The 27,533-nt window shown below is 42.7% G+C and overlaps 1 protein-coding gene across 8 annotated transcripts in view; it reads right to left on the bottom strand.

Annotated features, from left to right (window-relative positions):
- taf1b (TATA box binding protein (Tbp)-associated factor, RNA polymerase I, B) overlaps window positions 1-27,533 on the bottom strand; it is a 191,272-nt gene that overhangs the window by 35,755 nt on the left and 127,984 nt on the right. For 7 of the 8 annotated variants that reach the window (XR_011340394.1, XR_011340395.1, XM_069886263.1 and 4 more), the window contains 3 exons: window positions 16,010-16,105; window positions 2,009-2,156; window positions 547-709 (listed from right to left, as the gene is read on the bottom strand). Coding sequence is in view for 6 of the 8 variants with exons in the window: in XM_069886263.1 (XP_069742364.1) it covers window positions 547-709; window positions 2,009-2,156; window positions 16,010-16,105 (407 nt within the window). In the remaining 2 variants the exon portion in view is untranslated. The remainder of the gene's footprint in view (window positions 1-546; window positions 710-2,008; window positions 2,157-16,009; window positions 16,106-27,533) is intronic. The other variant, XM_069886261.1, reaches the window with a different exon arrangement.

Below are 27,533 nucleotides of genomic sequence, written 5' to 3'. Positions count from 1 at the left end.
CAAGGATCCAAAAAGAGAGGCAGCACAAAGAGTACTGAATAGTTGAGTTTCATGGTAAAGATCACGGGAAATAGGCTCTCCACAGGATTTGCTGCTGATGTGGCCCCACCAATACAAGAGTAAACATCTGATAACTTGCTATCAGACAATTTAGAAATCCCAATGATTAGTCATCTTGTTCATGAGGCATAATTCCCATACTCTCTTTGTCAAAGCTCTGGCTCCCCTTCTTTAGAGACCTACCTGGTTCTATTTCCCTTTGTTCCCTTTATACACAAAGAGTTAACTAGAAAATGTATTATTCTACTGTATAGCCTCTTTTAAAAAAAGAGCAGAGTATTTATCCAATACATCTGCTAGTCCAGTAATGCCAAAGTCCTAAGTGTACCAGCTTATTAGACTTTACTGCACACTGATGTTTAAAAGGAAGAGGAAAATCCCTGTGTAAGTAGATGTCTTTCCATATGGCTTTCAACATTCATCTTTTAATGTGAAACACAGAATACATTGAAACACTAATATGAAAAGTTAATGCTATTAGCTTACCGTAGGAGATCTGCAAGAGTAATTGATTCTCTGAGCCATAGCAGTGCCAAATAACAAAATGCTAGTGTCATGGGCATAGACATCAGTAATCTCTTACGATATGCAGGTCGTAAATATAGGCTGCCATCAACAGATCCTGAGCGTATAGATGATATTTCGTCCTCTAACAAAGAAATGTACAATAATATGTTTTAGTTAAACATAAAATACCATTTTCTTTCCCTTCATGATATGCTCATTATCACAATTCATTTTCTTCACAATCATCCTCACAATCACACCTCGGCAATGAAGTAGAAACCGTGAATAGAAAAGACCAAGATACCAACATGTTATCACATTGTGCTTCAGGAGGGGGCACCAGGCAGTTTTGTTTTCTAACATCATAAAATCAAATTGTAGGCATAGGCATTAGAAACATTGATTTAATCCACATCATTCTCCTGTGCAGAGTAAACAAATCTGATTTGTTTCCAATCTTCTGGTCTGTTCATGTTGAAAGGAACAGTGAATAATAAAGTGGAATTCAACTATTTGATGTTTTGTTATTTCTCACTGATTGGAAATGGTTGGTGTGGAAGATTGGAAGTACTAATGACAGCAAAACTCCTGGCATTTCATCATCACTACGATTTGAAACTGATTGTTTAAACAAGGAAATCCACACATTGCTGTGAATGATCTCACATCACCTTGCAAGCTACACAACAAATTGAACTCCACAGAGATTAAGGGAGTAATTTCCCAATGCTTACAAAAGGACCTCCTCCAAAAATCTATACTTGATCTGAGCAATTTCCCCTAAAATTTAAATGAAAAACCTTTGGAATTTATATTGTCAAAAATCTGAGAGATTAATTTAATTTAAAGTTAATATTTAAAAAAAAACTCCTGCATGTTTTTTTTAAAGTTAAAAATTTTTTTTAGACAATTAACTTTAAAACTATCTAACAGCTTGTTAATTTGAATTTTATTTTCTACTTGATTATTTAAACTTTTTTTGTTTTAAAGATTTCAGGATTTGAAACTATCCAATTTTTATTAAAATTTAAAGTTGACGCAGTTCTGGCCCCATCTACGCCAACCTATTGTTGTTGCTCTTTCATCCCTAATGTTAATCTCTAGTTTTACATTTACAATATGTCATATATATGCTCTAACATTAATTAAATCTGAAATCTGAAGATATGATTTCGAAAATCATTTATGGGAAAAAAAATCTCCCATAATTTTTCCAAGTTGCTAATTTCTGATAATGAATAACATCATAACACAATTTATGTCACAGTCCACTGTTAAACAACTAGAAATGATCCATCTACGTAACTCTAGAGCATAATACATTATTGAAATGGGAGTGGTAGTAGCATAGTCTTATAATAGGAGATATGGATAACTGCCAAAACCTTCATCTTAAGTGAATATTGTATAGCATATAGCCTAGAAATAGTAAAAATGTTACCTGATAAAAATGTATTTTCAGATAGGCCAATACTGTCATCGTGAGAGGCATTTTCAGAAATATTTTCAGACAACGAAAGGCAGCCATGCAAGGAGGGTACATCTGTCTCAGTGTCAAATCTTGATGAGCTAGAATTGACTTCTGAATTCTGTTTTAAGTTAAAGAAAAAGGGAAAACTATTTAAAGGAAACAATTTCATGAGATTGCTTAGATAATGACAGGAAATTAATAAGCCCATCAATGTAGATTTTTAAAAAAAATACACTGCAATGATGTTTACATTGAATGAAATATGTAGTATGAAGCCATTTGGTACCTACTTGGTTCACACAATTTTGATAAGCGATTCAAGGGAGGCACAGTTTGCATAGGGCAGGACGGTTGGTGTAGCAGTTAGCACAATGCTGTTACAGCGCCAGCATCACATTCAAATCTGGGACCATCAGTCAGGAGTTTGTACATTCCCCCTATATCTGTGTAGGTTTCCACTGGGGGCCTCAGTTTCGTCCCACCCTTCAAACATATGGGGGTTGTAAATCAATTGGGTGGCACAGGTTTGTGGGCCAGAAGGGCCTGTTACCATGCTGAATTTCTAAATTTAAAAATGTCCATTATTTAATATCACATTAATATCAATGAAGAATTAAATTTATAACTAGGATGGGGGAAAAAAATCAACTAATCTTTCACTTATCCATTCTTTTGCCAGTGAGCTTGACGTCAGTATAAGGTAAGTTATTGGAGGTGTCCTAAAAGATCAGATAAACAAGTATTTGAATAGCAAAGGACAGATTAGGGATAGTCAACATGGCTTTGTGCATGGTAGATTGTGTTTAACCAATCTGATGAGTTTTTTTGAGGAGAGTTAATGAAGGAAAGGCTGTGGATGTTGTCTACATGGACTTTAGAAAGGCTTTTGACAAGGTTCCACATGGAAGGTAAGTCAGGAAGGTTCAGACGCTCCATATTTATGGCGAGGTAGTAAATTGGATTCAACATTGGCTCTGTGGGAGAAGCCAGAGAATGGAGGTGGATGACTGCTTCTCAAACTGGAGGCCTCAGGGACCATTGTGGTTTGTCATCTATATCAATAATCTGGATGAAAATGAGGAAAAATGGATCAGGAAGTTTGCAAATGAAGCAGAGTTGTGGACAGTGAGAAGGATTTTCCAAGCTTGCAGAGGGATCTGAACCCAGCTGGAAAAATAGGATGAAAAATGGCAGATGGAATTTAATGCAAACAAGTGTGAGGTGTTGCATTCTGAAAGGACAAACCAAGAAAGGACATACACAGTAAATGGTAGGGCACTGAGGAGTGCAGTAGAACAGAGGGATCTGGGAATACAGATATATAGTTCCCTGAAAGTGGTGTCACAGGTAAATAGGGTTGAAAAGAGAGCTTTTTGGCACATTGGCCTTCATAAATCAAAGCATGGAGTATAATAGTTGGGATGTTACGATATGGTAAAGTTGTACAAGACAATGAGGAATTTAAATTTGGAGTATTGCATACAATTTTGGTCACCCAAGTACAGGAAAGATATCAATAAGATGGAAAGAGTGCAGATAAAGTTTACTAGGATGTTGCTCAGATTTCAGGAACAGAGAACAGGGAATAGTTAAACAGGTTAGGACCGTTTTCCCTGGACCGTTGAGATTTGATAGAGGTAGTTAAAACGATGAGAGGTATACACAGAGGTAGGCTTTTTTTCTCCACGGAGGTAGATGAGATACAAATGAAATGACATGAATTAAGGGTGTAAGGAGAAAGTTTAGGGGGAACTCCTTCACACAAGAGTAGTGGGAGTGTGGAACAAACTGCCAGCTGAAGTAGTGAATGCAGGCTAAATGTTAACATTTAAGTTGGACCGGTACATGGATGGGAGAGGTATGGAGGGCTATGGATTGGGTGCATGTCAGTGGAAATAGGGCAAAAAATAGTTCAGCACAGACTAGAAGGGTGAAAAGGCCTGTTCTGTGCTGTCATGTTCTATGGTTCTAAACTTCTGACAACCCAAAGCATTAACTCTGTTTTTCCTTCATTTCCAATCATGCTTGAGTGTTTTCAACTATTCTCTGGTTTTATTACATTACGTGGGTGGGTACAAAAACCTACAATTCTAGAAATCTCTCTTTTTCCTAGAAAAATGGATCTTGGTTAAAAACTATTGAGATGGATAACACCTCGTGTACTCTAATCACAGGTTGCAATGCTGCCAGCCTCACTGCTGTGGCTGTTCTATGAGGTGAAGTGGCAAACAGGTGGTATAAACCTGGAGGCCATGATATGACACTTGCCCAATCGCATCCTTGTAGTAACAGAAAGCCTTTTCCACTATTTCTAAATGTCTCTGATAATTATTGACATTTAGAAACAAGAAAATATTGTAATAATTACATATAACAAAACATTACAAAAATACAAAATGATCAAAACAGGAACATTAAATTTATACTCAAGATTATTGTCACATATACCAAGGTGCAGTGAGAAAGTTTGTTTTGTGAGAAGTCCAGGTTGACACCCCATAAATAATGCAGCAAATAAAACAGCAGAGAGTGCAAAGTTAGAGAGAGAGATCAGTTAGTATGCAAAAGAAACATCGTTTTACTTGTGCAATGTTCGTTCAGGCGACTGATAACGACGGAAAATAAACTGTCCTTGAATCTGATGGTGTGTAATCTCACTCTAGAGTCTTCTTTCCAACAGGAGAAGGATTAAGAGAGTGAGGCCAAGGTGCCATAGGTCTTTTAATATGTTTATGTCAATGGAGAGAGGGGGCTTTATGCAATGGTCTGAGCTGTATTCACAACTCTCTGCAGTTTCTTGCAGTCTTGGGGGAAGCAGTATCCATATCACCCAGTGAAGCACCCTGACAGGATACTTTGAAAAATTCATCTGTAGAAGTTTTGGAGGGCACAGGTGATATGCAAAATTTTCTTGGGTTTCTAAGGAAGTAGAGGTATTTTCTTGATCTTTGCATCAGTGAAAGGACCAGAACAAGTCACTGGAGAGGTTTGTCCCTGGGAACTTGAAGCTACTATCTCCACTTCAGCATCTTCGACATGGACCGGGGAGTGAGCTCTGCTCCTCCTTTCGAAGTTAATACCACCTCTTTAATCTTGCTGACATCTGGGAGAGGTTGTCGTCCTGGCATCAATTCACAAGTCCCTTTATCGCTCTCCTGTACTCCATTTTGTCATTGTTAGAGATCCTGCCTATGGCAGAGGTGTCATCCACAAATTTGTAGATGGATCTGGAGATGTGTTTGGCCAAGCAGTTGTGGATGTACAGGGAGTATAGTACAGGACAGAGTACATAGCCTGTAGTGGCTCGGCATAATGGATAACCGTGGAGGAGATGCTGTCACCAATCCTCAATGACTGACCTGTAGGATGGGAAGTTGTGGATCCAACTGCAGAGGGGAGTGCTGAGTCCAAGGTCATGGAGTTTGGGGATGAGTTTATTTGGCACAATTATGTTGAAAGAAGAACATAATAAAATTTTATTTGATGTTCATGTTAGTAAGTAAAGATTGGTGGTCCCTATTACTGTTGGTGTAACACAGAGACTTGGTATGAAACGTGTTTCCAGCCCCTCAGTTCTGTGAGTTGTACAATCACCATTGACTTGGTATAGAAATCTGGAATGTGCTGACACAAACTACAGCTAGCAATCAGCTGTCCAAGGTACAAATTAATGCTAATGGTATGAGGTGACACAGTGGAATATAACATTATTCTTTGAATCAAACTATATTAATTTTTTTTTAAATGAGGGATGATTTTCTTATCTAAACAAAAAAATTGGTCAATCTCATCACACTAACTTTATAAAAATGTCCTTAAAGAAAGATCCTGACATCCTGCAAGCTGTTGCAAGATTCAGGTGAAGGTTTTGGAAAATATGGTGAAACTTTTGTTTTTTCAAACCACAAATACAGAATGTGTATTTCTCACAGAGTACAAAATTATCTTTTGCACATTTTAAAAAAAATGGAGTAGGTAAGCAATATGACTGGAAGCAATGTCCCCAAAGTTATAATAAAAATCTCCGGACAGTCTAGAAATTGCAAAAGTGTTTCACTAGCTTGAACAGTGCAGTAACAACTGCCTTTGATGTGTAACCAGAGATTTTGTTATTGAAGGAGCCAATCCAGACAATGCATATAAAAAGGACATTTCCTCTTTCAAGCACAGTACCTTGTTTGCATTGTTGCTTCAATATCATTAACAGAAAAGGTAATTATGCCAAACTTCTAACAGGTTTCTGATACATGTAAGAAAAATAAAAAGGCATCATAGCAGCATTATTTTCATAGCACATACCATCACATTGTGTAACTCTGGCAATCAACAGCCCCTTTCACAATCAGCTTTTAAAGTGCCTAGTGCGAAATGAAAATTGTCTCAACACTGGCATTACATGATGTTATCTCAAGCTGGGAATTGACGGTCTCAACCCCAGTACAATCCCTGGCCAGTGTTGCAATCAGGCAAGTGTAGACTGTAGGAAAAAGCAATGGCAGATCTGACTTCCCAGAATGCTGAATGACAGAAAAACCCCTCCATGAGTACCCCGTGTATACAGCTGTGCATACAGCCCTTTCTCTGCCGCATGGAATTCAGGGAGGGCAGGACCACCATCACATTTTCCCCCATGGTATTTATAAATTGTACGTGATAGCGCTAACTTTCCCACGCTGTTTAAAAATTGTTCACTATTGCTATTTATTGCTAGCGCTTTCCCACAGACCTTTATAAAGGTTTATATAGGTCGACACAACAACAACAGGAGCTGAAGGGTCCATATCGTGCAGTACATAAGGCTTAATTATGTTATAATTAGGTATGATTAATTTTGTTCAAATACATGGGAGATTTTAACTTCCCTCACATTGATTGGGATACCCACACAGTTAGAGGACTGGATGGGCTAGAGTTCGTTAAATGTGTTCAAGATTGCTTTCTAAATCAATTAGTAGAAGAACCGACTCGGGACGGAGTAATACTGGATATCCTGTTAGGGAATGAGCTAGGTCAGGTACAGGACATTAATGTTGCAGAACAACTTGGGTCTCGTGATCATAACTCTGTTAGTTTTCGGTTAGTTTTAGGGAAGAGCAAAGAGGGGCCTAAAGTTGAAGTTCTGGATGGGAGAAGAGCAAATTTCGAAGGAATAAGAAGGGATTTGGGGAGTATTGAGTGGGACAGGATATTTTCAGGTAAAGATGTAAATGACAAATGGAGGATATTAAAAAAAGAAATTTTGAGGGTACAGAGAAGATATGTCCCAGTGAGGATCAAAGGAAAGGCTGGAAGTCATAGGGAGGCTTGGTTTTCGAAGAATATTGGAAATTTGTTTAGGAGAAAAAGGGAGGTGTACAAGAGGTATAAAGAGCAGGGAGCTGAGAATTTGAAGGAGGACTACAAGGAGTGTAGAAGCAATCTTAAGAAAGAAATTAGAAAGGCCAAAAAAATGCACGAAGAGGCTTTGGCAGACAGAGTAAAAATAAATCCAAAGGGTTTCTATAGGTACATTAAAAGTAAAAGATTAGTGAGGGATAAAATTGGACCCCTTGTAGATAGCGAGGGTAGGCTGAGTGAGAAGTCAGAAAAAATGGGGGAAATTTTGAATGATTTCTTTGCCTCGGTATTCACTAGGGAAAAAAATATTGAACCAGTTGAAGTAAAGAAAAATAGTGGGGAGGTCATGAAGCATATAAGGATAACCGAGGAGGTAGTGGTAGCTGTGTTGAAAAAGATAAGGGTGGATAAATCTCCGGGACCGGACAAAATATTCCCAAGGACACTCAGGGAGTCTTGTGGACAGATAGTGGGGCCATTAACAGAGATATTTAGGATGTCACTGGCCACGGGGGTAGTGCCAAAGGATTGGAGGGTCGCGCACATGGTTCCGCTGTTTAAGAAAGGGTCCAAATGTAAACCTGGGAATTATAGGCCCGTGAGTCTGACGTCTGTGGTGGGCAAGTTGATGGAAAGTGTTCTGAGGGATGGTATTTACAAATATTTGGAGGTACAGGGATTGATAGGGAGTAATCAGCATGGTTTTGTCAGGGGTAGATCATGCTTGACAAATCTGATTGAGTTTTTCGAGGGGGTTACAAAAAAGGTTGATGAAGGGAAAGCTGTGGATGTTGTCTATTTAGACTTTAGTAAAGCTTTTGACAAAGTTCCCCACAGGAGGTTAGGAAAAAAGGTGGAGGCATTAGGTATAAATAAGGAGGTAGTGAAATGGATTCAGAAATGGTTGGATAGGAGGTGTCAGAGAATAGTGGTAGAAAATTGTTTGTCCAATTAGAGGCCGGTGACAAGTGGAGTTCCTCAGGGATCGGTCCTGGGTCCACTATTGTTTGTTATATATATTAACGATCTGGAAGAAGGGGTGGTGAATTGGATAAGTAAGTTTGCAGATGATACAAAGATTGGTGGTATTGTGGACAGTGAGGAAGATTACTGTAGATTAAAAGGTGATTTAGGAAGGCTGGAGGTGTGGGCTGAGAATTGGCTGATGGAATTTAATACAGATAAATGTGAGGTGTTACATTTTGAAAAGGCAAATCAAAATAGGTCATTTGCATTAAATGGTAGGCTATTGAGATGTGCAGAGCAACAAAGGGATTTAGGAGTGATGGTAAATAGTACCCTCAAGGTTGATATTCAGGGTAGATGGTGTGGTGAAGAAGGCATTTGGAATGTTGGCCTTCATAAATCGGAGTATTGAATTCAAGAGTAGGGAGGTTATGATGAAATTGTACAAGGCATTGGTGAGGCCAAATTTGGAGTACTGTGTACAGTTTTGGTCATCAAATTATAGGAAAGATATAAACAAAATAGAGAGAGTGCAAAGAAGGTTCACGAGAATGTTGACAGGATTTCAAGGTTTGGGTTACAGGGAAAGGTTGTGCAGACTGGGGCTTTTTTCTCTTGAGCGTAGAAGATTGAGAGGGGACTTGATAGAGGTGTTTAAGATTTTAAAAGGGACAGACAGAGTAAATGTGGATAGGCTTTTTGAATTAAGAGTGGGGGAGATTCAAACTAGAGGGCATGGTTTAAGGTTGAAAGGGGAGAATTATAAGGGGAACATGAGGGGAAATTTCTTTACGCAAAGGGTGGTAGGGATGTGGAATGAGCTTCCGGCAGACCTGGTTGAGGCGGGATCATTGGTTACATTTAAGGATAGACTGGATAGTTACATGGAGAGGAGAGGACTGGAGGGGTATGGACCGGGTGCTGGTCAGTGGGACTAGGAGGGTGGGGATTTGTTACGGCATGGACTAGTAAGGCCGAACTGGCCTGTTCTATGCTGTAAGTGGTTATATGGTTACATTGATCAGGATTTAGGGCAGCTCCACCATCGCTCAATGCGCCATGACGTCACCAGTAGAAGGTAGAACAGTCCTAACCCTGGGAATGACTCCTTGAAAATGTGAAAGAGTGCAGTATTCCGGTTAGAAATGGTCAAGTGAGAAAAGAAAAACCCCCATTCCTATCCCAGGACACTGAACGACCAATTTAGTGGGATGGAAGTGTGAAAGGGGCTAATATGTTGAGATTATCTAAAGCCCATTTCAGGGACACCTTCATGCAGATGAACCACAGCCCACAGATTGCAAGCTAACAACACAAAATTGCACATAATTGCAACTGCATTTAATTGTAATACTTTTGTTGACATCTCAAGTTAATAATGGGCACTGTTGACCAAAGAAACTGCAATTTAACAGGCAGACCTTAACTTCATAGTAGAAGCATTCAACCACTAGGGATTATGACAACTCAAAAGAAACTTTTGAGCTCATCCATGATCCACCATGACCAAAACTACTTCATATGTGACAGTGATCATCTAAATGCTCATGCTCAAATCCTCAGTTGTCAGGAAGGTGCAACAGTAATATCACTTTCTTAGAAGGCTGAGGCGGGTAAGGCTACTGGCCACCATTGTTACCTTTCTACAGGAGCTCTAATGAGAACATCCTGACTGGCTACAGCACAGCGTGGTAGGGTTGCTGTAGACCAGCAGATTAGAAGTCAATCCACAAGACTAGAAAAGTGGCAGAGAGGATCCCTCCCTCCCCATGACAAGATTTACCAAGATTGTTGTTTAAAGAGGGCTCACAAAATCAGGGAGGACCCCTACTACCCCACATGCAGCATCTTCCAGCTACTCTTGTCAGAAAAAAAGATACAGAAGTACCAGAGCAGAACCACCAGGCTGAAGAGCTTCTCTCCATGGGCAGAGAAACTGCTTTTCTTTGGCTTGGCTTCGCGGACGAAGATTTATGGAGGGGGTAAAAGTCCACGTCAGCTGCAGGCTCGTTTGTGGCTGACAAGTCCGATGTGGGACAGGCAGACACGGTTGCAGCGGCTGCAGGGGAAAAATAGTTGGTTGGGGTTGGGTGTTGGGTTTTTCCTCCTTTGCCTTTTGTCAGTGAGGTGGGCTCTGCGGTCTTCTTCAAAGGAGGTTGCTGCCTGCCAAACTGTGAGGCGCCAAGATGCACCGTTTGAGGCGATATCAGCCCACTGGCGGTGGTCAATGTGGCAGGCACCAAGAGATTTCTTTAGGCAGTCCTTGTACCTTTTCTTTGGTGCACCTCTGTCACGGTGAACAGTGGAGAGCTCGCCATATAACACGATCTTGGGAAGGCGATGGTCCTCCATTCTGGAGACGTGTCACACCCAGCGCAGCTGGATCTTCAGCAGCGTGGACTCGATGCTGTCGACCTCTGCCATCTCGAGTACTCCGACGTTAGGGATGAAAGCGCTCCAATGGATGTTGAGGATGGAGCGGAGACAACGCTGGTGGAAGCGTTCTAGGAGCCGTAGGTGATGCCGGTAGAGGACCCATGATTCGGAGCCGAACAGGAGTGTGGGTATGACAACGGCTCTGTATACGCTTATCTTTGTGAGGTTTTTCAGTTGGTTGTTTTTCCAGACTCTTTTGTGCAGTCTTCCAAAGGCGCTATTTGCCTTGGCGAGTCTGTTGTCTATCTCATTGTCGATCCTTGCATCTGATGATATGGTGCAGCCGAGATAGGTAAACTGGTTGACCGTTTTGAGCTTTGTGTGCCCGATGGAGATGTGGGGGGGCTGGTAGTCATGGTGGGGAGCTGGCTGATGGAGGACCTCAGTTTTCTTCAGGCTGACTTCCAGGCCAAACACTTTGGCAGTTTCTGCAAAGCAGGACGTCAAGCGCTGAAGAGCTGGCTCTGAATGAGCAACTAAAGCGGCATCGTCTGCAAAGAGTAGTTCACAGATAAGTTTCTCTTGTGTCTTGGTGTGAGCTTGCAGGCTGAAGAGCTTCTCTCCATGGGCAGAGAAACTGCTAAATGACTGCTAAACAACTCTCCGTGACTGCCATTATTAATTGATGTTAATATATGTACATACTGTATGCACTGTGTATATGTATTGTTGGTCTGCATGTCTGTTAAGTCTGTACACATTTTGCACTATCTGCACTGTGAACTGGAGAACACAGTTTTGCCAGTTGTACTGGTACAATCAGATGGCAGATGGATTGAACTGATCTCTTACAGCTTCAGTTTGATTTTAAAAAATTGCCAAGGCCAGTTGCATTAAATACAAAAATAGCCAATAATTTACTCAATGTGCCACTGAGAAACAAAAGTCTAGTATTGCTGGTACTTTATTTTTGCACGTTAATTGCTTTTATCATATATGCATAGTCTTTCCCCTTCCAATTACCCAACTGTAAAATAGGTTATTTACTGAAAACCCATTACAGAATCATAGAATTGAGGGTCAGAAGGAGTCTTTTGGCTCATCACATCTGTAGATCTAGTGCTTAGTTAGTTCCTCTACACTTTCAAGAAAATTGATTCATGGTTAAAAATTTTACTAATAAAATTTAATAGATTCTCATTTTACAATTAAAGAATTAATATTCATGTACAGATGGAACCAAAATGGACAATTTAAGAAATAGAAAAACAGCAAATCATTTCAACATCAAGATAGATCTGGAAAATGTCTGGATCTCCATACTTAATTGCTTCATCAAATTAGTCTCATTAAATCTATTCTATAATTGTGGTCAAAAACTATATGCAAAGTATATTACATTTAAGATTCTAATTATTTAAGTGTCATTCTATAAATACAGCAATTTATTTGTAAAATGAAGCAACAAAGTTATGCTTCTATACAACTCACTTAAAATGCAGAGCACACAATGATATCAACCTCCTGCAAGGTGTTTGAATGATAGAGATTTTGTTTCATTCATGTTCAAACATGTAAAAACATGCACGCAAACAAGAAACCGACCTATATACTAGAATATAGTGTGCTCCACATTTAGTCAGCTCTATTGGACTTCCACTTTCTTTACAAAAAGCACAATGAACAATAGGCCAATGTTCTTTTTTCTATTCTTGACTTGCAACCTATGCGACTTGCATCGATCTGGACACAAGAACAAATATAAAATATATGCAGTTTATGTTGCATTTGACAATCTATAACAGGGATTGTTAACAGGGCATGTAAGAGCCAAAATGTGCAAGCTTGCTTTGTTAGTCGGCGCCCCGGGGTCCATAGGCTGAGCGCGGCCATCTTGATTCCTGGGTGTAGGCACAAGTCTTCAGTTGGCGCACGCGCAGTGGATTCGCATATTGAAGTTCAGTTGGTGCATACGTGAGAGTTAAGAGCCCTGACAATTATCAATTTGTGCCCTCAACTCTTGTGCATGTGCTAACCGAACTCCAATACGTGAACCCACCATGCAAGCATCAACCAAAGGCTCGCGCCTGCACACAAGCATCAAGATGGCCGCGCCCAGCCTATAGACCCTGGGATGCCAACTAACAAAGTATGTACACACATTTTGGTTTTTACATGCCCTATGTAATAGTTTGTCAAATACAATATTTGATTAAAAAGTTTGCTTTAAGACTTTGGTACTCCATGCGCGTGGGCAAAATTCTGACTTGCATCTATTTTGAGATACCACTGTTCCTTCAGTCCCAATTATGGTTGTAAGTCAGGGAGTACCTGTACATTATTTTGATTTACGTAAAGACCCAATTCAGTGCTTTCTGTTAATTCCAAACACAGCACTAATGAGGATCATTTAGCAATCAACCATGCTTTAGATGAAAGTAAAAAGAACCCCAGCCTAACAAAGGGTTGTAGCTCGGAAATGTTAAGTTTCATTTTCCACAGATGCTGACCTGCTGAGTTCTTCCAGCAATTTTCATTTCTGTTTCAAATCTATGCTTAAATCAAGAGCTGAATAACTATAGGGAGAAATCCCAGCTTGGATACCACAGACGAGCGCTTTTCAAACTTTTTCTTTCCACTACGTACCACCTTAAGCAATCCTATGCCATTGGTGCTCTGTGATTAGTCAGTGATTCCTTAAGGAGGTATGTGGGTGGAAAGAAAAAGTTTGAAAACCACTGTCAAAGACTGATCTTACCTCCAACACTATTTTTTTTAAAAACTCCATGATTTCTTAAATTTTTTTTGGACCCTCAAATTCATAGGTGAAAACTATAGTGGGACAGCAGCATCATGTAAAAAAAAGTATGTATGATTCAATCTAACAGTAGAAAATTGGTTTACAAGATGTGGTAGAAAATTTAAAAATGTCTAGTTGAGAAAACAATCAGAAGTAAACATCATTGATTTTGTTGTTAATTGTGGTTAAGATAGTGGCAAGATTTAGTGGAACATGATGGAAAAACAGTGCTGACAAAAATAGCTGGTAGTCCCACCCATTGTCAGTGGCAGTGATCATCAGACAAAGTGATGTACCCCAACAGCATTCTTTCAGAGCTTTATTAAGCCCCTTTCACACTTGCATCCCCTAAATCTGCCGTTCAGTGTCCCGGGATATGAATGGGGATTTGTCCTTTCACACTAGACCACTCCTAACTGGGACACTGAATGCTTTCACACTTGCAAGGGTTTATCCCTAGTGTTTTGTCTGTTCTACCTTTAATAGGAAGTGCCTGTAATGTCGCTGCCCATTTCACACATGCCTGATCTCAATGCCAGAATCTGCAGATGCCCGTGATTGTACTAGGGGTTGAGGCTGTCAATCCCCAGCGTGAGATGGCGTCATCCAAAGTTGAGCAGATTTTGCTTTCACACTTGCCACTTTAAAGGCTGAATGGCGTTTGATTCCTGGGATCACAGGCAAGTGTAAAAGGGGAAATGTAATATGTTGGTAGACACAGGGGCATTACTTAAAATGTATGCTGTGCAGCCACTTTGGTCCTCATGAGAGCAAGAGAATGCATTAGTGAGCACAAAGGCTATTATGTGTTTGTAAGGTGTGTATTGAGAGGAATAGGATGTGACCAATTGAATGTTTTTGTTACTTGGGGTGAAATAATTTGCAGGACCACTTGTCTTAAGAGATTATCTTTTTGAGAAGTTGTGTGATTGTAAGTACATGGAGGTCTGATCCATCCTACACTTTAAACTATCTGCTCAAAGCTTTTCATTGTGGAAATTAGCAGCTAATTCTGCTTTGTGGTTATTTGTGATGGTTTTTAAAGAAGCAAGGTACAGCAATGGACTGTTGGTTTCCCTGTGTTTTAAGTTGATGTTCCATTCATTTCAAACAATTTTGGAGTAATTGTTAAAGTCCCTTTTCTGAACAATGTTTTTACAGGTTAAACAATATTGCTCAAGACCTATCTATATCCCCTTTTACACTGGCATCCCACTAAATTGGCTGTTGTGTGTCCCAGGATAGGAATGGGGTTTTGCTGTTCACACTTGACCACTCTTAACTGGAACACGGCACGTGTTTACACTTGCAAGGAGCCATCCCCAGGGTTAGGACTGTTCTACCTTCTACCAGTGACATCATGGATCAAGCGATCTAAATCCTGATCAATGTATTATGATCTGATATTCAAACAAAATTAATTATACCTTATTATAACATAATTAAGCTTTATGTACAGCACAGTATGAGCCCTTCAGCCCCTGTTGTTGCTGTTGTGCCGACCTATATAAACCTTTAAGGGTTTGTGGGAAAGTGCTAGCAATAAATAGCAATAGCAGACAATTTTTAAACACCATATTAAGCGCATAATATAGAAATACCATGGGGAAAAAGTGATAGCGGATTTGCCTTCCCAGAATGCCATGCAGCAGAGAAAGGGCTGTACGGATGGCAACATGCACGGAGCACTCATGGAAGAGTTTCTCTGACACACGACATTCTGGGAAGTCAGGTCCGCCATCGTTTTTTCCCATGGACTAAAAATCGTGTGCTATAGCGACACAGAGTGTACCAACTTTCCCACACCATTTAAAAATTGTCCGCTATAGCCATTTATTTCCTCCCTCTCTCCTGCTGCGACTTTCCCGTGGCAAAGTTTATACCTCCATTTTAATCTTTTCTTCCTTCACATTCCTGCAGTAATGCAAAAACTTGGGTTATTTCTACCCCAGAATGCAATTGCCCTTTCTACATTTGCCTCATTGTAACACTGGCATCTGCAGTCACTGGAGATTGTATTAGGGGTGGAGGCAGTCTCACACCAGCTTGAGATGACATCATCTCACACCAGGATTGAGAAGATTTTGCTTTCACGCTAGACCCTTACGTTAGGCCGATTGGCCGTTAATTCCAGGGACCACTTGCAAGTATGAAAGGGGCTAATCAAGTATGAAAGGGGCTAATCAAGTATGAAAGGGGCTAATGTAAGCCAAAGAACACAGCCCCATCATCTTGCGTTAAGTGACAAACTGCCCCCTCAAAAAAACATTACCTGCTGCAACAGCCTGTGATCCAGAGACAGAAAAGTTTGTTATAAAGCTGTCATTTTAATTTCTAATCTGATTCCTGCTTGAAATATACATTAGAAGAGGTTTTGTGAAGACTGGTTCTCATATTAATGCCTTGTATATTCACACAATTCCATATCCCATAACTCCTGAATTATCCCAGCACACCTTATAAAACCAATTCATTTCTTTAATTACACCAACCTTCCGCTTTCTGCTGAAGACGGCAACAGGTTTGTCTGTATAAGCTTGTTGGCTTTTTTGCAAGTAACGCCTCCAAACATTACACAGAATTTCACCCTAAGAAAAGAAAAATACATTCATTTATTATACTTCACTCCAGGGAGTGGTTCAGCAATACCATAAAGGTATACAATTGCACCAGCAAGGAATAAAATGCAAGTTCCCATAACATTAGAGATCGTAATCTGACTTATTGGAAGGAACTCTGAGCAAAAAGTGGAGAGGAATTAGGAGATGGATTTAAAATACAGTACAACTCCAATTATCCGAAATGTTCGGGACTGGGCCTATGTTGGCTAAACTTTTTTTTCTTTGGAGAACTGGTCATTTTTTTTATATAAACAGCCCAGTAGCAACAGCAAGGGAAGGCTTATTAAGCATTAAATGTTTAATTCTCATCAAAAAAAAAAAATGCTGGCCTCCACTGATACCTCTCAACCGCAGCCAATCTCCGCCACGTATGCACCGCTGTTCCCTGTGGAGACTTCCCAGGCTGGTGGAATACTCAATGGCGAGTCAGTGGGCTCCTGTCTCCCCAGTCACCAGAACTCCCTGACCCAGATGGAAGCCTCCCCTGTTAGCCTTACCACAAATGCACACCGGACTCCCCGATGTACGGTAGTAGGCCGAGGGGAGATTTCTGAGTCGGCGTTGGGGAGCTCTGCTGTGCCGAGGATGGAGGGGAGGGAATGGCACTGAGCCAGAGGTCCTGCTCCTGCCCTGATGCTGCTTTCCTTGATGACACTGGGACAAGAAATTCTTCCGGCTACTTGTAGCTGGGAGACAGTTGGTGCTTTCAAATTGCAGCACCCAGGTAGTCCTCCTGGGACCCGGGTGCGATTACTGGGTCACGGGTGTAGAATGCACCTTTCAAATCACAGCCAGACCTATCTGATAAATTGCCAACCCAGCAATTTAGGGGAATCCCATCCCTGTGATGATGTGTGGTGAGCGACGTATTATGCACTCACAGAAAGTATTGACCACCAGGTTCTCCCCCCGCCCCCCCAACCCCCGTCTGTTACCTCCCCTTCCCTCCAGTGACGTGCTGCGAACCGGGAAGGGAGGGGAAGGAGTGGTTGCTGCTGCGATGTGCTGCTCCAGTCCACAGTGGTGGCTTGATGCAGGAGTGTAGGAATAGAGTGGTTGCAGTGGCGTGGGGGGGGGGGGTTATGGGTAAGGAAGACAGTCATTCCTACTGCTCTCCCGCATTGAGCCGTCACCACAGAGCAGTGTACACAGCAGCAGCACCTCGCGACAGCGACCTCTCTCCCCAATCTTGGCACCCCATTCGCCCCCCCACCCACCTATCATGGCACCCACCCCTCTTCCCCCCATTGCGGCAGTGGCACTTCAGCCAGAGGTTTCCTTGAAATGCATGCATGCAAGCGCTGACATCACCAGGTTGGTAATTTCCCCTTTCAAACAGCCAGACCAGGATGCCCGAGTAAGTTTTACTGGGTTGCCCGACCACCTTTGAGGTACATCAGGGATCTGGCTGGGTAATGACCAAATTGACTCCGTTGAACCCTTTCAAATTAGCATGCAACTCGGCCACTAACTGTGCAAATTGCTCAGTTAGCCCCATTTTACGTGGCAGTTTGAAAGGGCCCAATGGCACGCAGTTTGAGAGAGTGAGTTGAAAAGAAAAGTCAATAGTGGTAGGTAAAGAACAAATGGAAAGAGAGAGGGGAGAGAGTTACCTGAAACAAGGACAATTGTCACTAATTTCATGTCGGATGAATTTTTTTTTGCAACTTGTGAGGTCAGTTTGGCTCTGAAAAAATTTCGCATAAATGCTTCGAATATCCTCATTTTGGATAATCGGAGTTGTACTGTATTTGAAGTATCTGTTCTACAACTGCTATTCAAAAATACATTGTTTGCTATCACCTGTTTATCCATTTAATATTACAATGATCAAAAGCAACAAATTACATACTTGCAAAACTTGCAAGTTAATAGAGATAAACTATCCTTTGCATACACATTTCAAATTAAACAAATTATAAATTTAATAAAGGGAGAGATGCTTTTCACACAGAGGGTGGTGGGTATATGGAATGACCTGTCAAAGAAAGTGTTAGAGGTGGGTTCAATTACAACAGCTAAAAGACAATGAGAGAAGAATCTGGATAGGAAAGGTTCTCAATGGGCAATGGAACAAGCCAGGAAAACCCCTTGGTTGTCATGGAAGGGTTGGGCTGAAGGACTCATTTCTTTACTATCTAAAAGCCGCTTTCAGGTGGAATTGCCTGGAGAATGCGGCTCCAGAGCAGCTGCAGGTGTCTGCAACACTGAAGGCAGTGTTCTGCCACCTGAAAGGTCCGAAGCAGGGAGAGACGCCACGGAGCAAACGCCGGTTTCTGAGTCAGGGCAGGGGCAGCCATCTGACAGCCCCCCCTCCTCTCTCCCTGACAGCCCCCCGGCGTGGAACTACAGGGCTGGAGTGGCTGACATCCCGCACCGGCTAGCTGCTTTGCTTGGCACTGCTTTCAGGTGTAGGGGGATTCTCCGAGCCAGAGAATAGACCTACAGGAAGAGGGTGAGATAAGTGCTCCTCTTGGCAAGGTTCTCCACTTTCAGGTGGCCACTGGTCAGCCGCATTGGGGTAAAATAGGCAGCTTTACAGTCGGGTACTCTAGCCACCTGAAAGCGGCTTAACTCTGACTTATGGTCTTAATAAAGACCAAGGGTGCCCCCTGCTGGATTTTTAAATCTTTTAACTTAAACATGCTGTACATTTTTCTTAATTCAAAACAATAAATATTAGTGATTATGAAGACATTTTAAAACAGTGGATTTTACAACACAATAGATTGCTTCGGGATGCTTTCTCCAGTAAACATCAACAAAAACAGTTTTTCATTTAATTTCATAGTTGAAGCGTAACAAACACAGAACCACATAGTACAGATTCAGCACAGAAGCAAGCCTATTATTTCTTAATGGTTCTGCCACACAATAACACAAAACCAATAGGCTGAAACATGAAACACAAGTGAGAAGCGATGGAAGGCTATATCAGACGAATACCATCAAAGCATAATGACCATTTGAAATATGGATAAAAAGACCAAATAGTAAGAATATGAAATAGGCACAAAATAAACCGTTATCAGATGTCAAAGAGGAACTTGAGCTCAAAATATAGATTTCAAAACCCTAATTTGATTCAATGACCAAATCCACTGCCCACAGAATTAAAACTAATCATGGTGCTAAGATTCCTTTATAGTTATGTAATAAAGCCAGTGCAATATTACACATAATTTACTTTTGTCTGTTGTAAGCAGACAGATTCACCATTGGCAGAAATTGCCTAAAGCACTTCTTACAGTCAGAGAAAGATGTAAAAGAGAATCCCCTCAGAGTCACTAAGTGACCGCAGATTCACCTCCACTGCTGCTGTAGCCACAAGAAGTCCAGCCCAAACCAATAGTAGCCCGAGCTCCAGATCATGACCTCTGACTTGATCTGACTTGACCTCTGACTTGACCTCAGTGCTCATGGCACCCTCTTGCATCCCAGTTCCAATACCTGATACCCCTTTAGCCAGTCTCAAGCAAGTCTTCAGCTGTCCACCACCTAGTGTTAATCCCTCGACCGCAGTCGCCTGCAGGGGTTCCTCGCATCAAGCCACCAACAGCCCCCTCCCGTGTTCTTCATCCCTCACTGGTCTGCCATATTCACCATCCTGTGGTCACCTCCTCTGCTTCTCCTTCTCGAACTGGGGGGTGGGGGAGCTGGGGTGTTCCACCTGTTTTCTGGTGCCCTGCACCAGTTCTCTGGTTCCCCAGGGTCTGTAACCCCTAGTGTGGCTGCTGCTGCCGATCATATGCACTGCTTTCTTGGGCACAAACCCCATGGTCGCAGATTTTTTAAATAAAAATCACTGTCAACTCCTTTAACAGGCTGTTTGTAGCCTATTCGGAGCTGATGGCAGTTGGACTGCCATGATAGTTGTTTTTAGGGACATGAATTTAAATATTTTATTAAGTTTACAGTATTTCTCCAATTCTGGATGCAGTCCTCGCATATCTATGTGTATAGACTCAATGTGTATATAACAAAAATCAGATATCAGATCAGATACAATTTATTGTCATGTAATAAAACAGAATTGCAATATTACATGAAATAGCCTTTAGTCTTGTTGAAACAATATCAGGAAAAGGACTTGTTTATTGTAGAACATTGTGACAGGTTATATCATATTTTATATTTTTTATAAATGTCTTTTAAAGAGACAGATTGTGGGGGGGGGGGGCGAGTTTCGTTTAGTTCACCACAAACAAAGGCAGCAACACTTCACAAGACATCTAATTTAAAATGTAAGAGCTATGCACAGGGAGACTTCATGTGTCTTTACAGAAACTTTGAAGAATGACTATGGAGACTTCACAAGTAGGTGGTAATTGAACTGATGCTGTGGAGTAAATGGACTATTGTTTTTAAAGCAACAGATCGCCAGGCAGAAACTGATTCTGGTGCCGGCTACCTGTCTGCTTGCAGTTTGTTGTTCCAAGAGGGATCATGTGGTTTTGCAAGTAAAGAGAGAAAAATAAGACCAAACAGGATTCTTCTCTGAAAGAGAGAGAGAGCTGACTTCTGCAGTGGCTTTTGGAAGCTTGTTTGAAACCCTATTTTGAAGATGGGTTAGAGTTCTGAGTTTGGCCTTGCAAGAGGAAATGCCTGGCTAGACTGTTTCTCCTGAAATAAGGGAAACAAGAGGAACTCTGTGGTGACCTGGAAGAGGTTATCATTTGGAAAGCCCATGATGGGGCAAGTTTCTTTGGCAAGACACTGAAGTACAGATCGTGGGAAATCAGTTGTGGGTGTCCAACCAGCAACAAATATCTCCTGAAACCAACAAGAACCTTCCTGAGTGGTAACCATTTACCTTTTCCCTGGAGCTTGGTCAAAATTTATAAATGTTAAATTCTGTGCACAGTATAAGAATTGCCTTATACTGGTGAACCTGAAGGAGTGAGAAGTGTGATTGGACTGTGAATCAAAGAACTTTCCTGAACATACACACATTACATACATGTGCACTTAGAATTAGAAGGGGTTAAGTTAATAGTAACAAGTTAAAGTTTGATCCTGTTTTTATGTTTAAAGAAAATTAAAAGTTACTTTTGTTTACGTAACCATTTGTCTTGGTGAATTTCTATTGCTGTTGGGTTTTGGGGTCATCTGGACTCGTAACAACACAAATGCATGTTTAAATATTACTGTACTGCTTTATACTGTAAATGTTCCAAAAATTATTAGTAAGCAGGAAAAAAGGTTTTATTTCTAAACAATGACAATAAATTGGCATACCCCAACTAACACGGTTGAAGAGCGTTTATACTAAATTGGCAGGAGGAGGAATAGCACATAGGAGTGGAGATAAGATAAAAAGGAACAGCAGCAAATTAGAAACATATTAGGAGATATGACAATGGGATAGAATGACAAAAACTGTGAATAAGGTACAGCTCCAAAGAATAAATGGTCAGAGGTTAAAGCACAGAAATGTCCACTGTAGAGTCCATGCTGACCAACACCTGCATTAATTTACATCAATACAATTTTTTTTCCCTCATGTTCTCATTAAATGTTTTAAAATGTTCTCAATACAAAACAAGTGGTACAGTGATGCTGCTCTGGTACATGTAGAATCTGCATGTTCTCCATGCTGCAAAGATATGCAGGTTGGAGGTTAATTGACCACTGGGAATTGGCCTTAGCAGAGTAGAGTCTGGAGGGAATTGATAGTAATGTGGGGAAAATAAAAACAGGTGCTTAATAGGTCACAGATTCAGTGGACCCACTTCCATGCTGACATCTCCATGACAAGGGGGAAAAGTGAATGCATCTTCCGAAAGATAAGAATGCCAAAAAGTCCTTAGGGTTGTCCATGGGCAAGGTCTCATTCCTGGCGCATTTTGGAACCACCATGGGGGCAAGGCTTTGTATTTGTTGGGAGTCCTGAGGCTGCAATAGTTATTGCAGCTCCAGGGCTAATGAGAGGCGAGGTTAAGTGCAGACAGGCTCCAGCTCAAACCAACCCTCTCTTCTAAATACAAAGTGTACCGAAAAGATAAGCAAGAAAAAGTAGCAACACTGTGTTGTGCTCAAGTAGGTTTGATGGGTTTTAAAAAAAAATCAAGGCAAGACATGTGTTATCAACAAACAATGGGCTTTATTTATGCACAGGGGAATTCACAAAAGGGCACACACTCACACAGACTAATGTACAGAACATACAGGCACGGTATACCAAGAAACAAGGGTTTAACTTCAGCACGCACCACCCACAGATATGGTATACTGAGAAACGAGGATTTAACTTCTACAGCACCTACAGGTATGGCATACCAGGAATGAGGGTTTATCTTCTTCAGCACCCATACCCACAGGCACGATATACCCAGAAATAAGGGTTTAATTTCTTGAGCCCCCACCATCCACAGGGATAGTATACCATGTAACTAATGAGTACATACACATGAATCAGATCTCCAGTGTCGCCGATACTTGGGATCCAGGACGGGCCCATTGAGTTGGCCCTCCAGAGCTACCCGTGGCTCGCAGCCTGGAGTTCTGCAATGGTCACAACTAACAAGCACATGCACAGCAATAATACAAACAATTACACAATGGGTGCAAATAAATCACTGCTAAATATTCTCAACTCCTGATTTGGAATGTGAGGGTTAAACACACAGTATCATCAGCTCTCTATAATGTCAACAGGCAGAGCACACTAACAAACAGTAAATTAATTACAATTAACAAGTATATCAAATTAACCTGGTCTCCAGCATTGCCCACGGCTCAGGATTCGAGACGGACCTGTAGCATTCGGGCCTCCCAGGCTGCCTGTGGCCTACAGCCTGGAGTTCAGTGATGGTCTCCATGCAGTAACAGACAGAGAGGCCACATGACCCTCCACAATCCACGCTACACACTCAGTGCTTTCAAACTGTCTTGTAAAATGGGGTTAACCAGGCAATTTGCCTAGTTAGTGCCCCACCCACAAGGCAGCTTGAAATGGTCGGACCTGGTCAATGTTGTCCAAAGTCAACCTCAGAGGTAGTCAGGGAACCCAGTTAAACTTACCTAGGTCACAGCGACTGGCAGCTTGAACTGCAAAATGGCCAACCTGGTTTTCCCCTGTGACATCAGCACTTACATGCTGGCATCACAGGGACACACCGGCTAAAGTGTCTGCAGTGATTGGGGGGAGGGAGGGGTCGCTGCTGCGATGCGGAGAGACAAGGGCCATAATCAGGGGAAGGGAGGTTGCTGCCACAGGGTGAAGGGGTCAATGTCATGGGGGGGTGTGGTGCCACGATCAGCGGGAGAGGGGTCGGCTGCCATGGAGGTCAGAGATAAGAATTAGTATGGTGTTATCAGATTATGGAGATATTCTATGCAGCAGATAATGAGGGATCCAGCAGCACACTTGCAGGGACTTCACCAAAATGTACAGTAACTGTCAGGGAATGATATTGGAGCATTTTAACAATGATTGGGATGATAATTACAATAAAAAATAAAAATAATTGAATGGTTTTTTTTAAATCGTCATGTGCACCAAAATACAGCGAAAAGCTTCCAGGCAAGTACTTAAGGACATCAGGCCTTGCAATAATAAAACAAACATGTAAGGTATTGTGTTACAGCAAGTTAAAATGTACATTGTTTCCAGGATAAAGTATAGGTTGTGGAGAAAAGAACTGTTAAAACAGTGCAAGGGCATCATCTTTTACCAATGAGAGGTCCATTCAAGTGTCTGATAACAGCAGGAATGAAACTATCCTTGAAGCTGGAGGCGAATGTTTTCAAATACATGCACAGTGCAACTCCAATTATACAAAAATCAGATTATCCAAAATCCTCAGTTATCCAAAAAAATGTTTGGACCTACAAGTGACGTCTGTTCAGCTCTGAAATTTTTTTTGGATAATTGACGATTTCAGAAAAATCAGAAATCCTCATTTGTCTGAAATATTTTGGATAAATAAGGATAGCCACAGAAATCCTCAGTTATCCAAAAAAATTTTCACAGCCGAACTGATGTCACAGATTGAAAAATTTTGGAAAAATCTCAGAGTAGAATTTTGAGTTTTTGATGTTGGATTTATCTTATTATGTTCAGGTTGTTTTTTTGGTGAGAATTAAACATTATTTCATGCTTAAAAAGCCTTCCCTTGTTGTTTGTTGTTCCTTAAACACTGTTACAAATGATTTGCTGTTGCTATTAGTCTGTTTTTAAAAAAATGACCAGTTATCCGAAAATATCATTTATCCGAAATAGACCTGGTCCCGACCATTTTGGAAAATCGGAGTTGTACTATACTTAGACTGAACAGAAGGGGAAGAGAAGAGTGTGACTGGGGTGGGATGGGCCCTTCAATTTATTGGAAGCTTTTCTGAGATAGTAGCAAAAGCAAGCAAAAATAAATTGAGACTTGTATCTCAGTCAGTTGAAGGAATTATGAATGGAAGAAAGAAAAATAATGAACAAAAGTTCTTCTGACAGATCATGCTGCTGTGTGATAATTTTACACACAAAAAAGTTCAGAATGTTAAGCCTAACTAAAATTAAATAGCGAAGAACACATGATGAAGAGGGGGGAGAGAGAGAGGGGGGAGAGAGAGAGAGAGAGAGAGAGAGAGGGTGGGGAGAGAGGGAGAGAGAGGAGGAGAGAGAGAGAGAGAGAGAGGAGAGAGGGGGAGGAGGGGGGGAGTGGAGGGGGGGGAGTGGGAGGGGGGGAGTGGAGGGGGGGAGTGGAGGGGGGGAGTGGAGGGGGGGGAGTGGAGGGGGGGAGTGGAGGGGGGGAGTGGAGGGGGGAGTGGAGGGGGGGAGTGGAGGGGGGGGAGTGGAGGGGGGGGAGTGGAGGGGGGGGAGTGGAGGGGGGGGAGTGGAGGGGGGGGAGTGGAGGGGGGGAGTGGAGGTGGGAGGGGGGAGTGGAGGGGGGGAGTGGAGGGGGGGGAGTGGAGGGGGGGAGTGGAGGGGGGGAGTGGAGGGGGGGGAGTGAGAGGGGGGGGAGTGGAGGGGGGGGAGTGGAGGGGGGGGAGTGGAGGGGGGGGAGTGGGAGGGGGGGGAGTGGAGGGGGGGGAGTGGAGGGGGGGAGTGGAGGGGGGGGAGTGGAGGGGGGGGAGTGGAGGGGGGGAGTGGAGGGGGGGTGGAGTGGAGGGGGGGGAGTGGAGGGGGGGAGTGGAGGGGGGGGAGTGGAGGGGGGGAGTGGAGGGGGGGAGTGGAGGGGGGGAGTGGAGGGGGGTGGAGTGGAGGGGGGGAGTGGAGGGGGGGGAGTGGAGGGGGGAGTGGAGGGGGGGGAAGTGGAGGGGGGGAGTGGAGGGGGGGAGTGGAGGGGGGAGTGGAGGGGGGGAGTGGAGGGGGGGAGTGGAGGGGGGGAGTGGAGGGGGGGAGTGGAGGGGGGGGAGGTGGATGGGGGGGAGTGGAGGGGGGGAGTGGGAGGGGGGGGAGTGGAGGGGGGGGAGTGGAGGGGGGGAGTGGAGGGGGGGGAGTGGGGAGGGGGGGAGTGGAGGGGGGGAGTGGAGGGGGGAGTGGAGGGGGTGGTGGGAGGGGGGGGAGTGGAGGGGGGGAGTGGAGGGGGGGAGTGGAGGGGGGGAGTGGAGGGGGGAGTGGAGGGGGGGAGTGGAGGGGGGGAGTGGAGGGGGGAGTGGAGGGGGGGAGTGGAGGGGGGGGAGTGGAGGGGGGGAGTGGAGGGGGGGAGTGGAGGGGGGAGTGGAGGGGGGGGTAGTGGAGGGGAGTGGAGGGGGGAGTGGAGGGGGGAGTGGAGGGGGGGAGTGGAGGGGGGGAGTGGAGGGGGGGAGTGGAGGGGGGGAGTGGAGGTGGGGGGAGTGGAGGGGGGAGTGGTGGGGGGAGTGGAGGGGGGAGTGGTAGGGGGGAGTGGAGGGGGGGGAGTGGGAGGGGGGGAGTGGAGGGGGAGTGGAGGGTGGAGTGGGGGGGGTAGGGGGGTAGGGGGGGAAGGGGGGAGGAAGGGAGGAGGGGGGGAGGGAGGGGAGAGAGGGGGGAGAGAGGGGGGGAGAGAAGAGAAGAGAGAGAGAGAGAGAGAGAGAAAATCACCAGCTTAAAGCAGCAAGCAGTGGTGTTCCAGATTGGTCTGGCTTGGGTCTCTGCTGTTCATACTCATCTCATGTATAATAAACCTATGCTCTTGACCACAAGGACAAACAGTGACATTCAAAGAAGTCTGCTTCAATTAACTGGGTGGGTGAAAGAACAGCAAATAGGATTTAAATGGGATAAATCTAATTAAAATTCCATTTACTGGAAGTTATTGCTCTTCTTTGCAATAATGTTATAGGTTTAAGTCAATGACCCAATTTTATCTTTGCGGCAGTCACAAATACTAACAAAATAATAGCTTTCATTGTAATACATGCAGAACACAAACCAATAGCTGTATACAAAACTTAACAAGGCAGCAAATATCGGTCACGGGCCACCATGGGAAATCCAGAGTGATTGACAATCACTGCTTCTCATTTTGAAGCCATTATCAAAAAGGCTAATCAAAAACTAGGGTGCCTCTCAAGGGCAATTAAGGAAGAAATATCATTCAAGTCCTGTGCAGATCATGGCAAGGCAACATTTGGAACAGTATGCATCATTTATGGCACACTCTCATTAAAATCACTTGTCTCTTGAAACTTCTCAGAAAACAAAAATTCTGAAGCCAAAGCACAATGCTGGAGTAACTCAGCAGGCCAAACAGTGTCCTCTATGAAGCAAAGATAAAGAGACATAACTGACATTTCAGGCTTGAGCCCTTCATCAAGGTAAAATTCTGAAATCCATGACCTTCAATTTTGAAAAGTCCCTAACAATAACATTTCCCTCCATAAAGTCAGATTCAATTTTCCTTCAATTCATGTTGTCTTTTTGTAATCAATCTAGTCACATCTAAGCAACTGTTAATTCTGTGCCCTATTATTTTGGTTCAGATTAGAACACAATGCTTATTAAGTAGATAATGTGAAGTGGATAATCAGAGTTAAAGAACACAAGTACAATTTAAATAGACTCAACCAACACTTCAACAGTGGAAGCAACATCAATACTTGATGTACAAAAGAGGTGGAAAATGGAAAAACAAATTCCATTAGTGTCCATCAAAAAAGACAAAGTAAATTGGTGTAGGAAAAGCACTGAATGTTAAGTAGAAGGATAATCCTGATCTCCAGTACTAACTGTATGAGATTTGTTCATTCTGTCCATGATCCCCTAGTGCTCCAGTCTCTTGCCACATCCAAAGACATGCAGTCAGTACTGGACCTCACAATAAGGAAAATGAATTAGAAAAACAGCAATGAACTCAAAACAAATCTTGATGTGCTACGGCCTCACAAGCACACCTCTTTGGGCAGGTACAAATAAATTTATTGGCCAGAATTTCAGGATATCAAAAGTAATATTCTCATAAAAAGTCACTATTCAATAACTATTGAGCATTATTTT

Source organism: Narcine bancroftii, chromosome 6 (genome assembly GCF_036971445.1).
Source record: "Narcine bancroftii isolate sNarBan1 chromosome 6, sNarBan1.hap1, whole genome shotgun sequence".
NCBI lineage: Eukaryota > Metazoa > Chordata > Chondrichthyes > Torpediniformes > Narcinidae > Narcine > Narcine bancroftii.
The sequence above is the reverse complement of the archived record's forward strand: the minus strand, read 5'-3'. Positions and strand labels throughout refer to the sequence as shown.